The sequence below is a fragment of the Procambarus clarkii genome, chromosome 64, assembly GCF_040958095.1.
Source record: "Procambarus clarkii isolate CNS0578487 chromosome 64, FALCON_Pclarkii_2.0, whole genome shotgun sequence".
NCBI classification, from domain to species: Eukaryota; Metazoa; Arthropoda; class Malacostraca; order Decapoda; family Cambaridae; genus Procambarus; species Procambarus clarkii.
In genome coordinates this window covers 18,297,607-18,319,741 of record NC_091213.1, presented here as the reverse complement: position 1 = coordinate 18,319,741, position 22,135 = coordinate 18,297,607, and the positions used below count along the sequence as shown (strand labels likewise).

The 22,135-nt window shown below is 49.6% G+C and overlaps 3 protein-coding genes across 3 annotated transcripts; all 3 read right to left on the bottom strand.

Moving 5' to 3' along the window:
• Positions 1 to 1,769: 1,769 nt before the first annotated feature.
• On the bottom strand, positions 1,770 to 2,174 carry LOC138354767 (uncharacterized). The gene has a single exon (XM_069309259.1). The coding sequence runs from the start codon at positions 2,172 to 2,174 to the stop codon at positions 1,770 to 1,772; it is 405 nt and encodes a 134-aa protein (XP_069165360.1).
• Positions 2,175 to 5,327: 3,153 nt separating this feature from the next.
• On the bottom strand, positions 5,328 to 5,708 carry LOC138354766 (glycine, alanine and asparagine-rich protein-like). The gene has a single exon (XM_069309257.1). It carries the CDS (start codon positions 5,706 to 5,708, stop codon positions 5,328 to 5,330), a length of 381 nt encoding a protein of 126 aa, XP_069165358.1.
• Positions 5,709 to 8,342: 2,634 nt separating this feature from the next.
• LOC138354765 (loricrin-like) lies at positions 8,343 to 10,578 on the bottom strand. The gene is made up of 2 exons (XM_069309256.1): positions 9,387 to 10,578; positions 8,343 to 9,145 (listed from the first exon to the last, which is right to left on the bottom strand). The coding sequence occupies exons 1-2, from the start codon at positions 10,576 to 10,578 to the stop codon at positions 8,343 to 8,345; spliced, it is 1,995 nt and encodes a 664-aa protein (XP_069165357.1).
• Positions 10,579 to 22,135: the final 11,557 nt, after the last annotated feature.

The following is a 22,135-nucleotide window of genomic DNA, read 5'->3' as shown; positions in this document are numbered from 1 at the left end:
TTGATCGAAAATATTTATGTCTGATGATCTAAGGCTGAGGGAATGGAGCTTGGTTAATGCCCTGATTAATTTTACTACGTTAGAAAATAAGGTGATCTTAAATCTCATGTGATATAGTTGGAAATAAAGAACTTGTACAAAATGAACTAAGCTGGGGCACAAGAGTTGAAACTTGATAACTGAACTGGTTTTTATTTACTATGTCTGAAAATGTAGTTGGGTGATTTGGACTGAGAGTAATGAATTTACAGGAGTGAACTTGGACAGAGGACAAGAGCTAGAGTTTTATAATTGTTTTCATCATATTTACTATGTCTGAAATACAGAGGGTAAAAATTTCGGGGAAATTGATGGTTTATTTACAAAGACTTGAGGGTGGAAGAGGGTGGGGGACGAGAGCTGGAGCTCAGTAACTGACTTGATCTTATTTACGGTGTCTGAAATACAGAGGGTACAAATTTCAGGGGAATTGGACTGTTACTAACGATCTTGTATAAAACGAAATAAGGTGGGGGACAAGCGCTGGAGCTTGATAACTGTTTTGATCTTATTTACGGTGCCTGAAATACAGAGGGTAAAAATTTCAGGGAAATTGGACTGTTACTAACAAAGATACGAGAGAGAGCTAAGGCGGAGGACAAGCGCTGGAGCTTGGTAACTAAATTACTGTATTGAACTACGTTTGAAATATGATTATTTTAAATTTTAGAGGGATTGGAATGATAGTATTCATTATATGACAGGGGAGTAAGGTGGGGGAACGTGAGCTAGAACTTGCTTACTAACACGATTTATTTGTGTAAAACTGACTTGCTTAATGAAAAGGAGCAAACATACGATGTTGGAAAATAGTTGAACTGAATGAAAGGAGAGAGAGAGAGAGAGGAGGGACGGTCCAGATATTATGAAGATAAGATAAGATTAAGAGCCGACTGGCTGGCCGGGCGTAAGGTAAATAAAGGTGACGCGAGAGATTGCGAGGTAAGGGGGGAGGGAGGGGGGTGTGAGGTACGAGACTTGAAAACCCTGACTTACACAGGTGATTTTCTAAATTTATATGAATAACTAAGGCTTACATAGACGATTTTTCTAAGTTGAAAACATGTAAAACATGTCCGTAGAGTTCTCCTGGAAACCCTAAAGCGCTACATACGTTACTTGAATTTCTCCCATAAGGCCTTAACAAACTTCTAAGTCTCGGAAATTATTTTTCTCGTAAGAAATCCTTACTTCTAAAATCTGTGACTGACAAAATTTACCTGAAAACCCCCAAGCGATACACACGAATTTCCAAGAAAACAAAAATTCACCTGAGTGGCTTACACCTCACAGGGGAATTTCCAAATTCACCTGAAACCCCGAAGACTCACAGGGGAATTTTCTCCCAGAAAAAAAAAATTCCCCTGTGCGTCTTACACCTCACAGGGGTCCTCTCCCCAAAAAAAAAATTCCCCTGTGCGTCTTACACCCTACTACTCACCACCACCGTTGCAGCCATCACCACCACCACCACCGTTGCTGCCATCACCACCACCCCCGTTGCTTACATCACCTCACCACCACCCCCGTTTCTGCCATCAACACCACCACCGTTGCTGCCATCATTACCACCACAGTTTCTGACATCACCACCACCACTGTTGCTGCCATCATCACCACCACCGTTGCTGCCATCACCACCACCATCGTTGCTGCCATCACCACCACTATCGTTGCTGCCATCACCACCACTGTTGCTGACATCACCACAACTACCTTTGCTGTTATCATCACCACCACCGTTGCTGCCAATCATCACCACCACCGTTGCTGTTTTCGTCACCACCACCCTTCGTGCCATCATTACCACCACCGTTGCTGCCATCATCACCAACACCGTTGCTGCCATCATCACCACCACTGTTGCTGCCATCACCACCACCACCGGTGCTGCCATCATCACCACCACCGTTGTAGCTATCATCACCACGACCGTTGCTGCCATCTTCATCACCACCGTTACTGCCATCATCAATACCACCGTTGCTGCCATCACCACCACTATCGTTGCTACCATCACCACCTCCGTTGCTGCCATCACCACAATCACTTTTGCTGCCATCATCACCACCACCGTTGCTGCCAATCATCACCTCCACCGTTTCTGTTTTCATCATCACCTCCGTTGCAGACATCATCACTACCACCGTTGCTGCCAATCATCACCACCACAGTTTCTGACATCACCACCACCACCGTTGCTGCCATCATCACCTCCACTGTTGCTGCCTTCACCACCACCACCGTTGCTGCCACCACCACCACCACTGTTGCTGCCATAATCACTACCACCGTTGTTGCCATCACAACAATTACCGTTGCTGCCATCATCACCACCACCGTTACTGCCATCACCACCATCACCGTTGCTGCCATCATCACCACTATCGTTGCTGCTATCACCAGCACCACAGTTTCTGACATCACCACCACCACCGTTGCTGCCATCGTCATCACTACCGTTGCTGACATCACCACCACCACCGTTGCTACCATCACCACCACCACCACCACCGTTATCTGCTTGAGGTTATCTTGAGATGATTTCGGGGCTTTTTAGTGTCCTCGCGGTACGGTCCTTGACCAGGCCTCCACCCACAGGAAGCAGCCCGTGACAGCTGACTAACACCCAGGTACGTATTTTACTGCTAGGTAACAGGGGCATAGGGTGAAAGAAACTCTGTCCATTGTTTCTCGCAAGCGCCTGGGATCGAACCCAGGACCACAGAATCACAAGTCCAGCGTGCTGTCCGCTCGGCCGACCGGCTCCCTTTGACCGTTGCTGCCATCATCACCTCCACCGTTACTGCCATCACCACCACCACCATTGCTGCCATCACCACTACCACCATTGCTGCCATCACCACCGTTGCTGATATCACCACCACCACCGTTGCTTACATCACCACCACACCAGTTGCTGACATCTCCACCACCACCATTGTAACACGGGGAGGGTTTCTCGACTTATCTTTCCTCCTCTTCCCCCTCTACCCGTATTCTTACTTTTTATTTCTCTACAAGGGACTCCAAAACTTTTACTAAAGCCGACTCCACGCCACGTGGTCCTAAGACGATTGACCGACTTAGGATTCTACAACCAGTATGACGTGACCTAGGCTTTGAGCAAAACCCTAGAGTCGCCTCCGCCGCCACCACCAGACCAGTAACACAGAGCAATGATCGAGGTCTGGATCGATCATGCTAATTAATCAACCTAGGGGCTTGATTCCCACTAGTAACCGATGACCTTAGAAACTAAGGAGTGTGGAATTAATTACACGGTAAAGATGACTTCCGATTTGGTGTTAGAATCGGCGCCCAATCCAACTCTGCCTCGTGTGGACCACGTGAGCAGGACAAGTTCACATAACTTGAGCATACACATGGAAATAATACAAATGCAATTTATTAACTAATTAATTTATTAAAAGAAAAACTAAAACAAAATCTAAATGGTTATCACTCCCTACTTGACCTGAACGGCAATGAGTTGACTCTCCCTATAAATAACAATAGCAACTATACCTCTATGTTGACCAGCTAAAGATGTTGGGCTGGTCTTGGGGGAGAGGTGAGATGGGTTGACCTCCCCCAATTGATCTGGAGTCCACACTGATCTCTCCTCGTCTGGTCTACCCCAGACTAGAGCATTGTATCCTTCCACATAGTCTAAGTTTTACCAAGTTACTAGCAAGGTTTAAGTTATAACAATTAACCTCTGTTGTACTTAATTGATCCAGACTGGTTGAATTATTTTACTGAAGTTAAATTACACAAGCATCTAACAGCAGAGCTGTTCCCGATCACCAAAATGGTTATTAAAACTTTGAGAAATAGTGGACATGTCAACTCTGATGACCTATGACCGCCAGTCACTCGCACCTTACAACTTAAATCTGATTCGTGACGTCACTGATGGTGACTTAACTCAATGATTAGAATACTCTTGATATTGTACCCAGTAATATTATACAATACAATTTTAATACAAAATGAATAAAGGCTAATTTCTCTAAATAAGTGAATACTATAGGATGATTCATTATACGCAACTGTGAACAGAGACGCCCGCCATTTGTGACTCAGACCTGCTAATCCCCAGAGGAATGTGCGTTGTTGAATTCAGGTCCTTACACGAAAATTCTGGAACCTTCTGGAATAATTCTTACAACCAGCCTAGTTTGTTACACCGTCACTGCCATCAACACCACCACCGTTGCTGCCATCAACACCACTATCGTTGCTGCCATCACCACCACCGTTGCTGCCATCACCACAACCACCGTTGCTGCTATCATCACCACCACCGTTGCTGCCAATCATCACCACCACCGTTGCTGCCATCATCACCACCACTGTTGCTGCCATCACCACCACCACCGTTGCTGATATCACCACCACCATCGTTGCTGCCATCACCACCATCGTTGCTGCCATCACCACCACCATTGGTGACATCACCACAACCTCCGTTGCTGCCATCACAATCACCACCTTTGCTGCCATCATCACCACCACCGTTGCTGCCATCATCACCACCGCCATTGCTGTCATCATTTCCACCACCGTTGCTGTAATCATCCCTACCACCGTTGCTGCCATTATCACCAAAACCGTTTCTGCCATCATCACCACCACTGTTGCTGCCATCACCACCACCACCGTTGCTTCCATCACCACCACCACTGTTGCTGCCATCATCACCACCACCGTTGCTGCCATCACCACCACCACAGTTTCTGACATCACCACCACCACCGTTGGTGCCATCATCACCACCACAGTTACTGTCATCACCACCCCCACCACCGTTGCTGCCATCATCATCACCACCGTTGCTGCCATCATCACCACCACCGTTGCAGCCATCACCACCACCACCACCGTTGCTGCCATCACCAACACCCCCGTTGCTTACATCACGTCACCACCATCCCCGTTTCTGCCATCACCACCACAACCGTAGCTGCCATCACCACCACAACAGTTTCTGACATCACCACCACCACCGTTGCTGCCATCATTACCACCACCGTTACTGCCATCGCCACCACCACCGTTGCTGCCAACATCACCACTACCGTTGCTGCCATCATCACCACCACAGTTTCTGACATCACCACCACCACTGTTGCTGCCATCATCACCACCACCGTTGCTGCCATCACCACCACCATCGTTGCTGCCATCACCACCACCATCGTTGCTGCCATCACCACCACTGTTGCTGACATCACCACAACTACCTTTGCTGTTATCATCACCACCACCGTTGCTGCCAATCATCACCACCACCGTTGCTTTTTTTCGTCACCGCCACCCTTGGTGCCATCATTACCATCACCGTTGCTGCCATCATCACCAACACCGTTGCTGCCATCATCACCACCACTGTTGCTGACATCACCACCACCACCGGTGCTGCCATCATCACCACCACCGTTGTAGCCATCATCACCACGACCGTTGCCGCCATCTTTACCACCACCGTTACTGCCATCAGCAATACCACCGTTGCTGCCATCACCACCACTATCGTTGCTGCCATCACCACCTCCGTTGCTGCCATCACCACAATCACCATTGCTGCCATCATCATCACCACCGTTGCTGCCAATCATCACCTCCACCGTTTCTGTTTTCATCACCACCTCCGTTGCAGCCATCACCACTACCGCCGTTGCTGCCAATCATCACCACCACAGTTTCTGACATCACCACCACCACCGTTGCTGCCATCATCACCTCCACCGTTGCTGCCTTCACCACCACCACCGTTGCTGCCACCACCACCACCACTGTTGCTGCCATAATCACTACCACCGTTGCTGCCATCACAACAATTACCGTTGCTGCCATCATCACCACCACCGTTACTGCCATCACCACCATCACCGTTGCTGCCATCATCACCACCATCGTTGCTGCTATCACCAGCACCACAGTTTCTGACATCACCACCACCACCGTTGCTGCCATCGTCATCACTACCGTTGCTGACATCACCACCACCACCGTTGCTACCATCACCACCACCACCACCGTTATCTGCTTGAGGTTATCTTGAGATGATTTCGGGGCTTTTTAGTGTCCTCGCGGCACGGTCCTCGACCAGGCCTCCACCCACAGGAAGCAGCCCGTGACAGCTGACTAACACCCAGGTACGTATTTTACTGCCAGGTAACAGGGGCATAGGGTGAAAGAAACTCCGTCCTTTGACCGTTGCTGCCATCATCACCTACACCGTTACTGCCATCACCACCACCACCGTTGCTCCCATCATCACCACCACAGTTTCTGACATCACCACGACGACCGTTCCTGCCATCATCACCACCACCATTGTTTTCATCACCACTACTACAGTTTCTGACATCACCACCACCACAGTTGCTGCCATCTTCACCACCACCGTTGCTGCCATCACCACTACCACCATTGCTGCCATCACCACCACCACCACCACCACACCAGTTGCTGACATCTCCACCACCACCGTCACTGCCATCACCACCACCACCGTTGCAGCCATCACCACCACTATCGTTGCTGCCATCACCACCACCGTTGCTGCCATCACCACAACCACCGTTGCTGCTATCATCACCACCACCGTTGCTGCCAATCATCACCACCACCGTTGCTGCCATCATCACCACCACTGTTGCTGCCATCACCACCACCACTGTTGCTGCCTTCACCACAACCTCCGTTGCTGCCATCACCATCACCACCGTTGCTGCCATCATCACCACCACCGTTGCTGCCATCATCACCACCGCCATTGCTGTCATCATTTCCACCACCGTTGCTGTAATCATCCCCACCACCGTTGCAGCCATTATCACCAAAACCGTTTCTGCCATCATCACCACCACTGTTGCTGCCATCACCACCACCACCGTTGCTTCCATCACCAACACTAGTGTTGCTGCCAAAATCACCACCACCGTTTCTGCCATCATCACCACCACCGTTGCTGCCATCACCACCACCACCGTTGCTGCCACCACCACCACACCGTTGCTGCCATCATCACTACCACCATTGCTACCATCACAACCACTACCGTTGCTGCAATCATCACCATTACCGTTGCTGCTATCACCACCACCGTTACTGCCATCATCACCACCACCGTTGCAGCCATCATCACCACAATTGTTGCTGCCAGTCATCACCACCACCGTTGCTGTTTTTATCACCACCACCGTTGCTGTAATCATCACCACCACTGTTGCTGCCATTATCACCAAAACCATTTCTGCCATCATGACCACCACCGTTGCTGCCATCACCACCACCACCGTTGCTTCCATCACTACCACCACTGTTGCTGCCATCATCACCACCACCGTTGCTGCTATCATCATCACCACCGTTGCTGCCACCACCACCACACCGTTGCTGCCATCATCACTACCACTGGTGCTACCATCACAACCAATACCATTGCTGCAATCATCACCATTACCGTTGCTGCTATCACCACCACCGTTACTGTAATCATCACCACCACCGTTGCTGCCATCATCACCACCACCGTTTCTGGCATCACTACCACAACCATTGCTTCCATCATCACAACCACCGTTGCTGCCATCATCACCACCACAGTTGCTGCCAGTCATCACCACCACCGTTGCTGTTTTCATCACCACCACCGTTGCTGCCATCATCACCACCACCACCTTTTCTGCCATCATCACCACAACCGTTGCTGCCATCACCACCACCGTTGCTGCTATCATCACCATTACCGTTGCTGCCATCACTACCACCGTTACCTCAATCGTCACTATCACCGTTGCTGCCATCATCACAACCACAACTGTTGCTGCCATCATCACTAACACCGATGCTTTCATCATTACCATCCCCGTTGCTGCCATCAACACCACCACCGTTTTTGCCATCATCACCACCATTATTGCTGGCATCACCACCACCACCGTTGTTGACATCACCACCACCACCGTTGTTGCCATCATCACCACCACCGTGGCTGCCATCATCACCATCACCGTTGCTGCCATCACAACCACCACTGTTGCTGCCACCACCACCACCACCGTTGCTGCCATCTCAACCATTACCGTTGCTGCAATCATCACCATTACCGTTGCTGCCATCATCTCCTCCGTTGCTGCAATCATCACCACAACCGTTGCTGCAATCATCGCCACCACGGTTGCTGCCATCACCACCACTACTGTTGCTGACATCACCAACACCTATGCTGCCATCATCACTACGACCGTTGCGGCCATCATCACTACCACCGTAGCTGCAATCAACACCTACGATGGTGCCATCACCTCCTCCGTTGCTGCCATCACTACCACCACTGTTGCTGCCATCATTACCACCACCGTTACTGCCATCATCACCACCACTGTTGCTGCCATCACCTTCACCACCGTTGCTGCCACCACCACCACACCGTTGCTATCATCATCACTACCACCGTTGCTGCTATCACAACTATTACCGTTGCTGCAATCATCACCATTACCGTTGCTGCTATCACCACCACCGTTACTGCCATCATCACCACCACCGTTTCTTCCATCATCACAACCTCCGTTGCTGCCATCATCACCACCACGGTTGCTGACACTCATCACCACCACCGTTGCTGTTTTCATCACACAACCGTTGCTGCTATCATCACCACCACCACCACCTTTGCTGCCATCATTACCACAACCATTGCTGCCATCACCACCACCGTTGCTGCCATCACCACTATTACTGTTGCTGCCATCACTACCACCGTTACCTCCATCATCACTACCACCGTTTCTGCCATCATTACAACCACCACTGTTGCTGCCATCATCGCCACCACCGTTGCTGTAATCACCACCTCTGTTGCTGCAGTCATCACCGCCACCGTTGATATAATCATCACTACCACCGTTGCTGTCATCACCACCACTACTGTTGCTGACCTCACAGCCACCCTCGCTGCCATCATCACTACCACTGTTGCTGCTATCACTACCTCCGTGGATAACATCACCACCACCACCGTTGCTACCATCCTCACCACTACCGTTTCTGCCATCACCACCAGTACCGTTGCTGTCATCACAACCTCCTTTGCTGCCATCACAATCACCACCGTTGCTTCCCTCCTCACCACCACTGTTGCTTAGATCATCACCACCACCACCTTTCTGCCATCATCTCCACCACTGTTGCTGCCATCACCACCATCACCGTTGCTGCCATCACCACCACCACTGTTGCTGCCATCATCACCACCACTGTTGCTGCCATCATCACCACCACCGTTGCTGCCATCATCACCACCACCGTTGCTGCCACCACAACCACACCGTTGCTGCCATCATCACTACCACCGTTGCTACCATCACAACTATTACCGAAGCTGCATTCATCACCATTACCGTTGCTGCCATCATCACCACCACCGTTGCTGCCATCATCACCACCACCGTTTCTGGAATCACCACCACCACCACCGTTGCTGCCATCATCACCACCACCGTTGCCGTTTTCATCACCAACACTGTTGCTGCTATCATCACCACCACCACCTTTGCTGTCATCATCACCACCACCGTTGCTGCCATCACCAACACCGTTGCTGCCAGCACTACTATTACCGTTGCTGCCATCACCACTATTACCGTTGCTGCCATCACTACCACCGTTACCTCCATCATCACTACCGCCGTTGCTGCCATCATTACAACCACCACTGTTGCTGTCATCATCACCACCACCGTTGCTGTAATCACCACCTCCGTTGCTGCCATCATCACTACCACCGTTGCTGCCATCACCACCTCCGTTGCTGCCATCACCATCACCACTTTTGCTGCCATCCTTACCTCTACCGTTTCTGCCAACACCACCAGTACCGTTGCTGTCATCACAACCTCCGTTGCTGCCATCATCATCACCACCGTTGCTGCCTTCATCACCACCACTGTTGCTGCCATCACCACCACCATCCTTGCTGCCATCATCACCACCACCCTTGCTGTCATCATCACCACCGCCTTTGCTGTCATCATTTCCACCACCGTTGTTGTAATCATCCCCACCACCGTTTCTGCCATCATCTCCACCACTGTTGCTGCCATCACCACCATCATCGTCACCACCGCCGTTGCTGTCATCATTTCCACCACTGTTGTTGTAATCATCCCCACCACCGTTGCTGCCATCATCACCACCACCGTTGCTGCCATCATCACCACCACCGTTGCTGCCATCACCTTCACCACCGTTGCTGCCATCATCACTACCACCTTTGCTACCATCACAACCATTACCGTTGCTGCAATCATCACCATTACCGTTGCTGCAACCATAACCATTACCGTTGCTGCTATCACCACCACCGTTACTGCCATCATCACCACCACCGTTGCTGCCATCATTACCACCACCGTTTCTGGCATCACCACCACCACCGTTGCTTCCATCATCACAACCACCGTTGTTGCCATCATCACTACCTCCGTTTCTTCCAATCATCACCACCACCGTTTCTGCCATCATCACCACCACCGTAGCTGCCATCACCACCACCACCGTTGCTGCCATCACCACCACCATCCTTGCTGCTATCATCACCACCACCCTTGCTGTCATCATCACCACCACCGTAGCTGCCATCACCACCACCACCGTTGCTGCCATCACCACCATCACCGTTGCTGCCATCACCACCACCACTGTTGCTGCCATCATCACCACCACCGTTGCTGCTATCATCACCACCACCGTTGCTGCTATCACCTTCACTACCGTTGCTGCCACCACCACCACACCGTTGCTGCCATTATCACTACCACCGTTGCTACCATCACAACCATTACCGTTGCTGCAATCATCACCATTACCGTTGCTGCTATCACCTCCACCGTTACTGCTATCATCACCACCACCGTTCCTGCCATTATCACCACCACCGTGTTTGGCATCACCACCACCGTTTCTTCCATCATCACAATCACCGTTGCTGCCATCATCACTACCACCGTTTCTGCCACCACCACCACACCGTTGCTACCATCATCACTACCACCGTTTCTACCATCACAACTATTACCGTTGCTGCAATCATCACCATTAACGTTACTGCCATCATCACCACCACCGTTTCTTGCATCACCACCACCACCACCGTTGCTTCCATCATCACAACCACCGTTGCTGTTTTCATCACCACAAACCGTTTTTGCTATCATCACCACCACCACCTTTGCTGACATCATCACCACAACCGTTGCTGCCATCACCACCACCGTTGCTGCCATCACCACTATTACCGTTGCTGCCATCACTGCCACCGTTACCTCCATCATCACTACCACCGTTGCTGCCATCATTACAACCACCACTCTTGCTGCCATCATCACCACTACCGTTGCTGTAATCACCACCTCTGTTGCTGCAACCATCACCACCACCGTTGCGACAATCATCACTACCACCATTGCTGTCATCACCACCACTACTGTTGCTGACCTAACAGCCACCCTCGCTACCATCATCACTACCACTGTTGCTGCCATCACCACCTCCGTTGCTAACATCCCCACCACCACCGTTGCTACCATCCTCACCACTACCGTTTCTTCCATCACTACCAGTACCGTTGCTTCCCTCATCACCACCACTGTTGCTTTCATCATTACCACCCCCGTTGCTGTAATCATCACCACCACCGTTGCTGCCATCATCACCACCACCTTTGCTGCTATCATCACCATCACCGTTGCTGCCATCACCACCACCACAGTTGCTGCCATCACCACCACCACCGTTGCTGCTATCATCACCATCACCGTTCCTGCCATCATCACCACCACCGTTTCTGCCATCATCTCCACTACTGTTGCTGCCACCACCACCATCACCGTTGCTGCCATCACCACGACCACTGTTGCTGCCATCATCACCACCAGCGTTGCTGCCATCATCACCACCACCGTTGCTTCCCTCACCTTCACCACCGTTTCTGCCACCACCACCACACCGTTGCTGCCACCACCACCACACCGTTGCTGCCATCATCACTACCACCGTTGCTACCATCACAACCATTACCGTTGCTTCAATCATCACCATTACCGTTGCTGCTATCACCACCACCGTTACTGCCATCATCACCACCACCGTTGCTGCCATCATCCCCACCACCGTTTCTGGCATCACCACCACCACCGTTACTTCCATCATCACAACGTCCGTTGCTGCCATCATCACTACCACCGTTTCTGCCAATCATCACCACCACCGTTTCTGCCATCATCACCACCACCGTTGCTGTCATCACCACCACCACCGTTGCTGCCATCACCACCACCACTGTCGCTGCCATCATCACCACCACCGTTGCTGCCATCATCACCACCACCGTTGCTGCTACCACCACCTAACCGGTACTGCCATCATCACCACCACCGTTGCTGCCATCATCACCACCACGGTTTCTGGCATCACCACCACCACCGTTGCTTCCATCATCACAACCACCGTTGGTGCCTTCATCACTAGCACCGTTTCTGCCAATCATCACCACCACCGTTGCTGCCATCACCACCACCACTGTTGCTGCCATCATCACCACCACCGTTGGTGCCATCATCACCACCACTGTCGCTGGCATCATCACCTCCGTTGCTGCCATCTTTCCACCACCATTGCTGCCACCACCACCACTGTTGCTACAATCATCACCACCACCGTTGCTGTCATCACCACCACTACTGTTGCTGACCTCACAGCCACCCTCACTGCCATCATCACTACCACTGTTGCTGCCATCATCACCACCACCGTTGCTGCCATCACCACCACCACCGTTGCTGCCATCACCACCATCACTGTCGCTGCCATCATCACCACCACCGTTACTGCCATCATCACCACCACCGTTGCTGCCTTCACCACCACCACAGTTGCTGCCATCACCACCACCACTGTCGCTGCCATCATCACCATCACCGTTGCTGCCACCACCACCACACCGTTGCTGCCATCATCACTACCACCGTTGCTACCATCACAACTATTACCGTTGCTGCAATCATCACCATTACCGTGGCTGCTATCACCACCACCGTTACTGCCATCATCACCACCACCGTTGCTGCCATCACCGCCACCATCGTTGCTGCCATCACCACCACCACTGTCGCTGCCATCATCACCACCACTGTTGCTGCCATCATCACCACCACTGTTGCTGCCATCACCACCACCACCGTTGCTGCCATCACCACCACCACTGTCGCTGCCATCATCACCACCACCGTTACTGCCATCAACACCACCACCGTTGCTGCCATCACCACCACCACCGTTGCTGCCATCACCACAACCACCGTTGCTACCATCACAACTGTTACCGTTGCTGCAATCATCACCATTACCGTTGCTGCTATCACCACCACCGTTACTACTATCATCACCACCACCGTTGCTGCCATCATCTCCAAAACCGTTTCTGGCATCACCACCACTACCACCGTTGCTTCCATCATCACAACCACCGTTGCTGCCATCATCACCACCACCGTTGCTGTTATCATCACCACCACCACCTTTGCTGCCATCATCACCACAACCATTGCTGCCATCACCACCACCGTTGCTGCCATCACCACTATTACCGTTGCTGCCATCACTACCACCGTTACATCCATCATCACTACCACCGTTGCTGCCATCATTACAACCACCACTGTTGCTGCCATCATCACCACCACTGTTGCTACAATCATCACCACCACCGTTGCTGTTATCACCACCAGTACTGTTGCTGACCTCACAGCCACCCTCGCTGCCATCATCACTACCACTGTTGCAGCCATCACCACCTCCGTTGCTAACATCACCACCACCACTGTTGCTACCATCCTCACCCCTACCGTTTCTGCCATCACCACCAGTACCGTTGCTGTCATCACAACCTCCGTTGCTGCCATCACCATCACCACCGTTGCTTCCCTTATCACCACCACCGTTGCTTTCATCATTACCACCCCAGTTGCTGTAATCATCACTACCACCGTTGCTGCCATTATCACCACCACCGTTGCTGCCATCACCACCACTACCGTTGCTGCTATCATCAACATCTCCGTTGCTGCCATCATCACCACCACCGTTGTTGCCATCATCACCACCACCGTTGTTGCCATCAACACCACCACCGTTGCTGTAATCATCACCACCACCGTTGTTGCCATCAACACCACCACCGTGGCTGTCATCATCATCACCACCACCGTTGCTGCCATCATCACCACCACTGTTGCTGCCATCATCACCACCACCACCGTTGCTACTATCATCACCACCACTGTTGCTGCCATCATCACCACCACCGTTGCAGCCATCATCACCACCACCGTTGCTGCCATTATCACAACGCTAACAACCATTACTTCCACGGCCAGCTATTAACACCTTCAATGATACCCTCTACCCCTCTTTCTCCTCAACACACTCCAACATCACCCTATACATGTATTGACTACCAACAACCTGCTCGCTCCAATAGCGAGGGTGTGGACTGTCGACTTGTTGAGTGCCTCGACAAATACTTATAAATCCATCTTAATTAACTTGTAAGTTACTCCTGCGGAAGCTGCCAGTCTGTGTCCTGCAACACTGAAGACTTCAGACTTGTTTCTCAAGGCCTCGCAGGTTACTGGAAATATCATCCAGAGACGCGAATGGAAATCAGTTCAAAGCATTTGCATATCAAAAACGTGGAATATCTTCTGAAGGGAATAGATAAAGCTATTGTCGTTCTGAAGGTCTTCCGCTGGTCCCCGGGGCGGTTCCTGGCACTGTCCTGGCACGGAGGGTTCCCCTGGGCGGTTCCTGGCATGGAGGATTCCCCGGGGCGGTTCCTGGCACGGAGGGTTCCCCGGGGCGGTTCCTGGCACGGAGGGTTCCCCGGGGCGGTTCCTGGCACGGAGGGTTCCCCGGGGCGGTTCCTGGCACGGAGGGTTCTCCGGGGCGGTTCCTGGCACGGAGGGTTCCCCGGGGCGGTTCCAGGCAGTTTCCTGGCACGGAGGGTTCCCCGGGGCGGTTCCTGGCACGGAGGGTTCTCCGGGGCGGTTCCTGGCACGGAGGGTTCCCCGGGGCGGTTCCAGGCAGTTTCCTGGCACGGAGGGTTCCCCGGGGCGGTTACTGGCAGTGTCCTGGCACGGAGGGTTCCCCGGGGCGGTTCCTGGCAGTGTCCTGGCACGGAGGGTTCCCAGGGCGGTTCCTGGCAGTGTCCTGGCACGGAGGGTTCCCCGGGGCGGTTCCTGGCAGTGTCTTGGCACGGAGGGTTCCCCGGGGCGGTTCCTGGCAGTGTCTTGGCACGGAGGGTTTCTCGGGGCGGTTCCTGGCACGGAGGGTTCCCCGGGGCGGTTCCTGGCACGGAGGGTTCTCGGGGCGGTTCATGCCACGGAGGGTTCCCCGGGGCGGTTCCTGGTACGGAGGGTTCCCCGGGGCGGTTCCTGGCAGTGTCCTGGCACGGAGGGTTCCCAGGGCGGTTCCTGGCACGGAGGGTTCCCAGGGCGGTTCCTGGCAGTGTCCTGGCACGGAGGGTTCCCCGGGGCGGTTCCTGGCAGTGTCTTGGCACGGAGGGTTCCCCGGGGCTGTTCCTGGCAGTGTCTTGGCACGGAGGGTTTCTCGGGGCGGTTCCTGGCACGGAGGGTTCCCCGGGGCGGTTCCTGGTACGGAGGGTTTCTCGGGGCGGTTCCTGGCAAGGTCCTCCCAGGAAACAATTTTAGGTTGCCACAACGTACCTGGTAACTGTTTGAAAGCAGTGGCAACGCTTGTTTTCACGTATTAGCTACATTATTGTGTGTGGTTGTAAATAAGTTGCCACAACTTATAGCACACAACGTTGACTAAACCAAATTTTGAGACCTTTATGGCAACCTTAAATGTTGCATAAAAGTAAATTTATTTTTTTAAATTTTGTCCGAGAGGCGAGTTTATTGGGCAGCGCCACTCATCCTGTGTGTGGACATTTCACTATAGCAGCATGTACAACACTCCCCAATAGCAAGAAAACCCGCTGGGTTATTCATCCTGTCACTTGTACTCAGACAAAGCTGGGACTTGCTTAACTGTCTCAAGTGAACAGCTTGTCAAACAAGAAGATTAACATCTGTCAACTCTTAAAAGCTTACGTTATCTTGCGGGTGAAAAATGGGGGAATCTTTTAAGAACAGTATCAATATTTAACAAATAGTGTTTTCCTAACTCAACAATGTGGGGTTTATTATTCTACACATATTTCTAATGTCTCTCAGGTGTTCACATTCACGTAGATAGTGGTCAAGGCGGTGTTCGTCACTCTCATCACAGATTCTGCAACTTCGCTGATCAACTGTTGTTTCCATTCCGAATGTCAATGGATTTTGTATTCAAGACGGATTCTCGCTATTACTGATTCTCTCCCGCGTCATCCTCCTCCTCCTCTTCGTCCATAATGATTGTGATTGCCAGCTGCAACAATATTGTACCATCGTACAGATTCACTGGTTTGCGCTTCTATCCTCCTTTCCTCAGTTACCTTGTCACGGTGATGTTGCCTGACAATTCTTCTAATGTGTAGTAGAGTCTTGGGTATGAAGTATTCAATATGGTCTCCTTCAGCGCCTTCAGTAGCCAGCACATCTGCTCGTTAATTCCCACATATTCCAACATGGGAGGGGATCCACAGAAACTTGATGACTCTTCCCTGATTGGTAAGTACTCTCACAGCTCTCTTAATTTCATCGACTATTGCAAGATTTTCTGCCCGATTTTTACTTAGGGTTTGCAGTGCCGCTTTTGAATCAGTGCAAATCACTGCACCATTAGTGTTCCGTTCAATAAACCTTAACTCCATAACAATGACAGTTAGCTCTGCTTGCGTTGAAGAGGCATAGTTCTCAATACGCGCTTTTTCTTTATTTCTGCGTTGGACAGCATTATCCTTAATTACAGCGTATGCTGCACCAGCCCTGCCTTCGACAGAATTAGATGACCCGTCAGTGTAAATTTGATCTAGTTCATCTCCGGCTTCTTTATAAATTTCCTCAAGACACTTGTGCCTCATTTCTTGTGGTATCATATTTGATTCTTTCGTTGCCATTTCATAGATGATGATCTTGCATGAGTCATCCTCCCAGGGAGGGAACCTGTCTGCAGGCAGGAGCTCACGGGCTTGCTCAAGCAGGTGAAATTCTTCCAGGTAGCAGACTGATCTGTGATGCCATTTTTTGCTTCTCCTCTTTCCACCTGTAAGTAACACTGAGCTCAGTTTTTTCTTAGCAATATCATTGTAATGGGGATCTCTGGCTATCCTAATTGCAAGCTAGGCATTCAATTCCGTAATTCTGCTTTTAACACTTGGGAGGGACAACTCCTCTCTTAGATTAGACGTTTTGGCAGTTCTTGCAACTACAAGAATGATTGTCATGGCTTCATTTTGAATGCTTTCAAGCCTTTTCATATCGCTTTGGGAGTAGATGCACAATACTGGTGCGGCATAGTCTATGACGGAGCGCACGTAGGCGGTGTACATCATTTTAAGCACGGCAATAGAGGCTCCATGTCCATTCCAGGTCATAGCTTTCAGTGCCCTGAGTCGACTTTTGCATGTTCCTATGAGCTGGTTCAGCTCCTCTTTCTTCCCCTTGTTAGAGCCGACAGTGACACCAAGGTACCGAGTGTGGTCAACCCATTCAAGTGTTACACCATTAATCTGCAGTTCTTCATTTTCTCTCCGCTTGTGATGAGAGTATGTTTTTGTCTTGTTTGTGGAAAGAGTGAAACCGAGCTCAACACATTTCTTTCCAAGGAGTCCATTGGACTGTTTAATTTTTCCCATGGTTGGGGCTTGTATTAGGACAACATCTGCATACCCCACTTGTTGCATCCCTTATGGAAAATCAATATTTGCAATGGCGTTCATAAGTACATTGAATAGTGTGGGGCTTAAGACTCCGCCTTTGGGGGGGGTCCCGAGTTCCATATTCATTGTTCTTGAGACTGCTCCATTGAAGCAGACCTTGGCTTTCCTCCATGTGAGGTAGTCTTCAATCCATTTCATGAGTCTCCCCTTGACACCCATGCATGCAAGCTCATCCAGGATCGCAATTCCATGTGCTTTGTCATAGGCTCCTTTGTAGTCAACAAATACAGAGTACCTAGCTGTGTCATTAGTCAAGTAATTAACTATACAATTTGCTGTGCTCCGTCCAACAAACAATGGCTTAACAAAGCCATTGATCCCCTCCTCTAACCTGCCTATTTTGTGCAACAGTCGGTTTAGAATGATTCTTTCAAGCATCTTGCAAGTGCATGATATGAGACTGATTGGTCTGTAATTGCCAGGGTCATTGGGCTTCGGTATGGGAACAATTATTGCATGTTTCCGATGTGTGGGCAACACTCTGCTTAGGAATGACTTGTTAAACAAGTGGACTAGTAGATTCCCAGACACTTCACACAGTGCATTGAGTATGTCGTGGGTGATGCCATCTTCACCAGGTGTAGTACTTTTACCCTTTTTCATAGCCTCCTTTACTTCCTGGGCTGTGATTGGTTTTCCATACTCATCATCATTGGTCTATGCTCTTGTTATCCTGATTCTCCTGTCGTTATGCCGCAGGAGCTGTTCCCTGCTTATTTCTGCATGGAGGGAGGAGGAGAAGTCTGCATCACTTCACTTGCCAAATAGTTCCTCAGCCTTACCCTTGAGGTTCTTGTGAGCCGCAGGCCGGGTTCTACCCCCTTAGCTATCTAAATTTTTGCCCATACTTGTCTTGCAGACAAGTGAATTCAAGCCATTGTCTTTCCCGTTCTTTAATCTTCTCTTCCCTGGCTACTTGACACACAGTTTTAAATAGCTCTTGTCTGCTATCACTGGGATGTCTCCGGTACTCTACTCATGGCCCTTACATTTGCATTGAGCATCTTTATGTAGTCGTTCTAATACCATTTTATTTTCTTCTTCTGGTGGTTAATTCGCCCAGTAGTACGGTGCGGAGCTATAATACAGTTCTCAATATGGTTATTAAGATCATCAACAAATTTATCTGTGTCTTCTGGGATTTGGTATTCCGTGAACCAGTCACTCATCTTGTTTATGAAGTGCGGCCTCATATTTGGTCCGAGTGATAACCTTTTTCTTTTATTTGTCTCTTTCTTTCTCTTGCTCAGGTCGACGGTGGTAATCAGTGCCCAGTGGTCACTACATAAACTGTGCACAATGTGTGTACTGGCATCCGTGTTCTGTGCATTCAGCAGGAGAGCATAGTCTAATCTTCCTCCTCTGAGGTGAGTTGGCTGTTCATCACCCAGGACCCTGAGGTTTTCACTTCCCCTGACATAGAGTGACAGTTTCCATCCATTAACATTGGGCTGATGACAGTTGACATCAAAGTTTGGGTGTCTGGCATTCAGGTCACCGACCAGCAGGGTAGGTTCTTCATTAACAAACTCAGGTAGTGTGTCAAGGTCAAGTTTACTCTGCGGCACATATAGGTTGATTATATGTAGGGCAGTATTGTTTAAGTGAAGGGTTACTCCCAGTGACTCATACTCATCCCTCATGTGGAGGTCATCAATAATCTGTGCGGGAATGTTATTTACAAAAGTGATGAGACCCCGTTTTCTTTCCCCAGAGGGCAGGGAGAACTTGTGATAACCGCTGTATCTTGGGTTGTATCACTCTTCAACACAACACAACACTAGTGATCAAACACTCCAGCACTCTACAACACAACACTAGTGGTCAACACTCCAACACTCTACAACACAACACAACACTAATGGTCAACACTCCAACACTCTACAACACTAGTGGTCAACACTCGAGCACTCTACAACACAACACAACACTAGTGGTCAACACTCCAACACTCTACAACACTAGTGGTCAACACTCGAGCACTCTACAACGCTAGTGGTCAACACTCCAGCATTCTGCAACACAACACTAATGGCCAACACTCCAGCACTCTACAACACAACACTAGTAGTCAACACTCCAGCACTCTACAACACAACTCAACACTAGTGGTCAACACTTCAACACTCTACAACACAACACAACACTAGTGGTCAACACTACAACACAACACAACACTAGTGGTCAACACTACAACACAACACAACACTAGTGGGCATCACCCCAGCACTCTACAACACAACACAACACTAGTGGTCAACACCCCAGCACTCTACAATACAACACGACACTAGTGGTCAACACTCTACAACACAACACAACACAACACTAGGGGTTAACACACCAGCACTCTACAACACAGCACAACACTAGTGGTCAACACCCCAGCACTCTACAACACAACACAACACTAGTGGTCAACACCCTAGCACTCTACAATACAACACGACACTAGTAGTCAACACTCTACAACACAACACAACACAACACTAGGGGTCAACACACCAGCACTCTACAACACAACACAATACAACACTAGTGGTCAACACTCTACAACACTAGTGGTCTGCCAATGAGGATGATAAACTAATGATCATAAATGCATATAGTCCACAGCCATGCAGCACATGGTCAAAGGAGGAGCTAGATAGTAAACGAGAAGGTCTTATAACAATAATGAGAGAGATCATAGCGAGAGCGGATAACGATAGATCACGACTGTTGATAGTCGGCGACTTCAACTTGAAATCCATAGACTGGGAAGCATATGAAGCTAAAACAGATGATTATTGGACCTGTAAATTTGTAGACCTCATCCTGGCAACATTCTTGTATCAACATGTTAAAAAAGCTACGAGGATGAGGGAAGGGGACGTTCCCTCCATGCTAGATTTGATATTTACCAGGAAGGAGGAAGAAATATTTGACATTCAGTATCTTCCTCCCTTGGGTAAAAGTGACCATGTCTTTTTGGGAATAAAGTATACAATGCGTTATAATCTGGATGAAAATAAAGAGGTTGATGCAATTGAAAAACCTGACTTTAGGAGAGGACATTATGGCAACCTTAGAAATTTTTTTAGTGAGTATAATTGGACAGACTTGTTGCAAGGTAAGGAAGTGAATGAGATGTATGTCAAGTTTTGGGAAATAAATGATAAAGGCATAAAAAATTTATACCAAAACAGAGATGCAGAACTAGGAAACAGGATTGGTTCAACAGAAATTGCGAGAGGGCCAGAGACCAAAAGACACAAAAATGGAATCAATACATGAAGAGGCCAAACCCCCAAACATACCAGCGATACAAAGATGCGAGAAACAACTACACGGCAGTGAGGAGAGAGGCAGAGAGACATTTTGAAAAAGGGATTGCAGACAAATGTTAAACAGAACCAGGTCTATTCTATAAATTCATAAACAACAAATTGCAGGTAAAAGATAATATTCAGAGGTTGAAAATGGGAAATAGATTAACGGAAAATGAAAAGGAAATGTGTGAAACATTAAACGAAAAGTTCCAAAGTGTGTTTGTACAAAATGAAATCTTGAAAAATGAAATATGCCAAAACTAGAAGACAGAAGAAAAAGAGGTGATATGATCACTACATACAAAGTAGTAACAGGAATTGACAAAATCGATAGGGAAGAAACCAGACCTGGAACTTTAAGAACAAGAGGTCAAAGATTTAAACTAGCTAAACACGGATGCCGAAGAAATATAAGAAAATTCACTTTCGCAAACAGAGTGGTAGACGGTTGGAACAAGTTAGGTGAGAAGGTGGTGGAGGCCAAGACCGTCAGTAGTTTTAAAGCGTTATATGACAAAGAGTGCTGGGAAGACGGGACACCACGAGCGTAGCTCTCATCCTGTAACTACACTTAGGTAATTACACTCTACAACACAACACAACACTAGTGGTCAACACTCCAGCAATCTACAACACTACACAACACTAGTGGTCAACACTCCAGCAATCTACAACACTAGTGGTCAACACTCCAGCACTCTACAACACAACACTAGTGGTCAACATTCTACAACACAACACAACACTAGTGGTCAACACTCCAGCACTCAACAATTCAGCACTAGTGGTCAACACTCCAGCACTCTACAACACTAGTGGTCAA